Consider the following 3,675-nt stretch of genomic DNA (forward strand, 5'->3'; position numbering starts at 1 on the left):
AGCTGGTGTTAGGAACATAAATTCTGACTAAGGTTTGGTGGAAGATTTTAATTCAGAACTTATGAAAACAAAAACATTTGTACTATAGAGCCAGTTTCAGCCAGGCTGGTAACAAAAGGGTTAAAAATATCTTGGTGTTTAAGCCTTTTGTTACTGTATTTATTTTGAGATACTCTGTGTTTCATTCAATTAATTTTAAATATAACAAAGAATTTAGTAAAATAACTTAGTTATCATTAAGCTAGTGTTAGGAACATAAATTGTGACTAAGGTCTGGTGGAAGATTTTAATTCAAAACTTATGGAAACAAGACATTTGTGCTACAGAGCCAGTGGCAGTTTCAGACAGGTTGGTATTGAAAGGGTTAATAGAGTGTTAGAATGAAGACCCGTGAGTCCTTATTCCAATCCCAAACTTTGGCATGTTGACATTGTAATTTTCTTCTTGAAATTGATACTACTGTATCTTCTGGCCTTACAAGTCAAATTTTTTAGACCAAAATTTACAATCAATATAGGTAGGTTGACTTATACACCAAGATGACTTTGGAGAAGCAAAAATTACATGTGAAACATAGCAAGATTTGGAAATATAGTGACTATGTTTGAATGTTTACACTATATACATCAACTTGTATATATATATATAAAAATATAAATGTGCCCTTTTAAAGCCTAGCCAGGCTCATGGGCCTGGTTTCCCGGTTTCAATGGCGTATGTGTTCCCCAGCTGGAAGGGACGCCAGTCCAACGCAGCGTTGCTCATTTTCGCCATCTGAGTGGACTGGAGCAATGTGAAATGAAGTGTTTTGCTCAAGAACACAATGTGTCGCCCGGTCCAGGAATCGAAACCACAATCTTATGATCATGATGCTGACACCCTAACCACTAAGCCACGCGTCTTCACCAACTTGTATACACAGTAACTGAAATTCCAACAGTTTTGAGCTACCTTTAGGTAGTTAGGACAAGTGATAGAAGGGAAGGTTTCAATCACAAAGATACACAAATCAATATATAATGATCGTTACAATGGGATTCTCTCTACTTTTCTCTTTATCCAACAACATAATCATCCATAAAGAACACTGAAATCTTTAAAAAATCTAAAATGTGGTATTCTCTTACCGCCAATAGATGGAAGATGTGGATGTTGTTTATTACGAGTTAAATCAAGCAGATTAAAAACCATTAAGCATTCCTGAGTCTGAAAGAAAGAAAAAGAAAGCCAAAATCAAAAACACATTAAATTTTCTCTTGGAATCTGGTAAGATAAATCCTTCAGTTATTTTTTAGCCCCTACTCTGTTTATATTTTCGTCAAAATACGCACCTTTTATTTATTTCGAAAATAAAGAAGAATTTAATAAAATAACTCATCATCATCATTGTTTAACGTCTGCTTTCTGTGCTGGCATGGGTTGGATCGTTTGACTGGGGACTAGCAAACCAGGAGGCTGCACCAGGCTCCAATCTGATCTGGCAATATTTCTACAGCTGGATGCTCTTCCTAACACCAACCACTCCAAGAGTGTAGTGGGTGCTTTTTACGTGCCATTGGCATGGGAGCCAGTCAGGCAGCACTGGCATCGACCACGTTTGGATGGTGCTTTTTACGTGCCACCGTCACAGGGAGCCAGTCAGGTGGCACTGGCATTGACCCACGCTTGAATGATTCTTATTACATGCCACCAACATGGGTGCCAGCCAGACGGCGCTGGCATCGGCCACAACTACAATTTCCATTTATTTATCATTATAAACCTGCTACAGGCACATGAATGGCTGTGTGGTTAAGAAGTTGGCTTTTGAAACACATGGATTCACGTTCAGTTCCAGTGCATGGTACTTAGGGCAAGTGTCTTCTACTTGGACCTGATGAGTGAATGTGACTAATAGAAACTGAAAGAAGCCTGTTTATTTATATAAAAGGCTTCTTTCAGCCTCTATGCAGTTGTTTGATCTACTAAAAACAGCAGCCAAAATCACCAAATTACACCATGCTAGCTTAAAAAGATAGCTTTTTATATTTATATGTATGCAAGCTTCACTGTCTGTTTTGGCATGGCTTTTACAGCTGGATGCCAACCACCTCACAGATGGACTGGATGCTTTATCATGGCACCAGCATTGGTGAGGTCTACTTTGACAAGGTCTTGATGGTTAGATGCCCTTCCTAATGCGAACTACTTTATGAACGACATCCAACAAGCATTTGGTTTAAAACTTCTTTCCACAAAAAAAAAAAAAAAAAAAAAAAAAAAAAAAAAAAAAAAAAAGCAGGAAAAAGAAGACACAGAATCGCAACTCACCTTTGTTGACCACCATCTCAGTTTGTGATCTTTACATACACAGAATATAAAAACTTCATCATCAACAGCATCCATTACCAAGCTGAGTGCTTTTTCAGCTGTTTCTGAAGAACCCCTGAAACAGAAATGAGTCTTTCAATAATACAATCAATGCTGCTATAAACAAAATCAAACAACAACAGCAACAACAGCTGAAATCATTTTTGCCATGAGTATTTTCAGTTAATTAATTATCTAATTATCTAATGCTGTTCTTTCAACTTAACCCTTTAGCATTCAGATTATTCTGCCAAATGTAATAATACTAACGCCAACCACACTCTCGGAGTGGTTGGCGTTAGGAAGGGCATCCAGCTGTAGAAACTCTGCCAAATCAGATTGGAGCCTGGTGCAGCCATCTGGTTTCACCAGTCCTCAGTCAAATCGTCCGACCCATGCTAGCATGGAAAGCGGACGTTAAACGATGATGATGATGATTTATTCACAATGTTTTTAATTAATCTTGCATTATCTCATAGCTTTGAGATTTCAGTGATGGGATTGTTTTATTTTTAGAATGACATTGTAGGGTAGGTGTGAGAGGCCAGACCTGGCCTGTTTAACATGAAACATTTTGGCCAGATTTGGCTGGTTTAATGCTAAGGGGTTAAACAACAAAGAAGCTGATATGTAGCCACTTGCTAAAAATAGTTGTCAGATTTCCAACAGATCACAGAGTAATCTTAAAAAGAATACAGAACACAATGAAGGCTAAGACACATTCAAATAAAGACAGAATGGTAACTACAAGTCCCAGAACTTGAGACAGTAATGTCCAGGGCACTTATCACTACTTGAATGGCTCAATCTCAGAATCTCAGCTGATATTTCATGGTGATGACCCATACAAAGATAAGATTGCTTGCCAAAGGCTGCATTTACCCTGAAATCTAGAAAACACTTCAATTTTGAACAACTGCTGGTTTTAAAAAGCACCCATGATGGGGCCCACACATAAAGCACCCGTGCACAAGCCATGTAATGAGCACCCGTGCTGGTACCACATAGAAAAACACCCAGTATACTCTGTAAAGTGGTTGGTAACAGGAAAGGCATCCAGCCACAGAAACCGTGTCAAAACAGACTGGAGCCTGGAGCTCTTGTCAAACTGTCCAACTTATGCCAGCATGGAAAATGGACATTAAATGACACGATGATGATGATTTACCTACCAGTCTATCCACCTACATTAACTCTTTAGCATTTAAACCAGCCAAATCGTCATGGCACCTGTGCCCAGCATCGCCTTCCTGGCACTTGTGCCGGATGACATGTGTAAAGACATTTGAGCGAGATCGTTGCCAGTGCCGCCAAACTGGCTCCTGT

At 39.0% G+C, this 3,675-nt stretch overlaps 1 protein-coding gene across 1 annotated transcript in view; it reads right to left on the reverse strand.

Moving 5' to 3' along the window:
* Positions 1–3,675, reverse strand: part of LOC106877220 (nuclear pore complex protein Nup160) — a 52,883-nt gene that overhangs the window by 37,379 nt on the left and 11,829 nt on the right. Inside the window, exons 6-7 of the mRNA XM_052968012.1 lie at positions 2,311–2,425; positions 1,128–1,206 (exon numbers count right to left, since the gene is read on the reverse strand). Coding sequence (XP_052823972.1) covers positions 1,128–1,206; positions 2,311–2,425 — 194 coding nt within the window. The remainder of the gene's footprint in view (positions 1–1,127; positions 1,207–2,310; positions 2,426–3,675) is intronic.

This window comes from Octopus bimaculoides, chromosome 5 (genome assembly GCF_001194135.2).
Source record: "Octopus bimaculoides isolate UCB-OBI-ISO-001 chromosome 5, ASM119413v2, whole genome shotgun sequence".
Taxonomy (NCBI): Eukaryota; Metazoa; Mollusca; class Cephalopoda; order Octopoda; family Octopodidae; genus Octopus; species Octopus bimaculoides.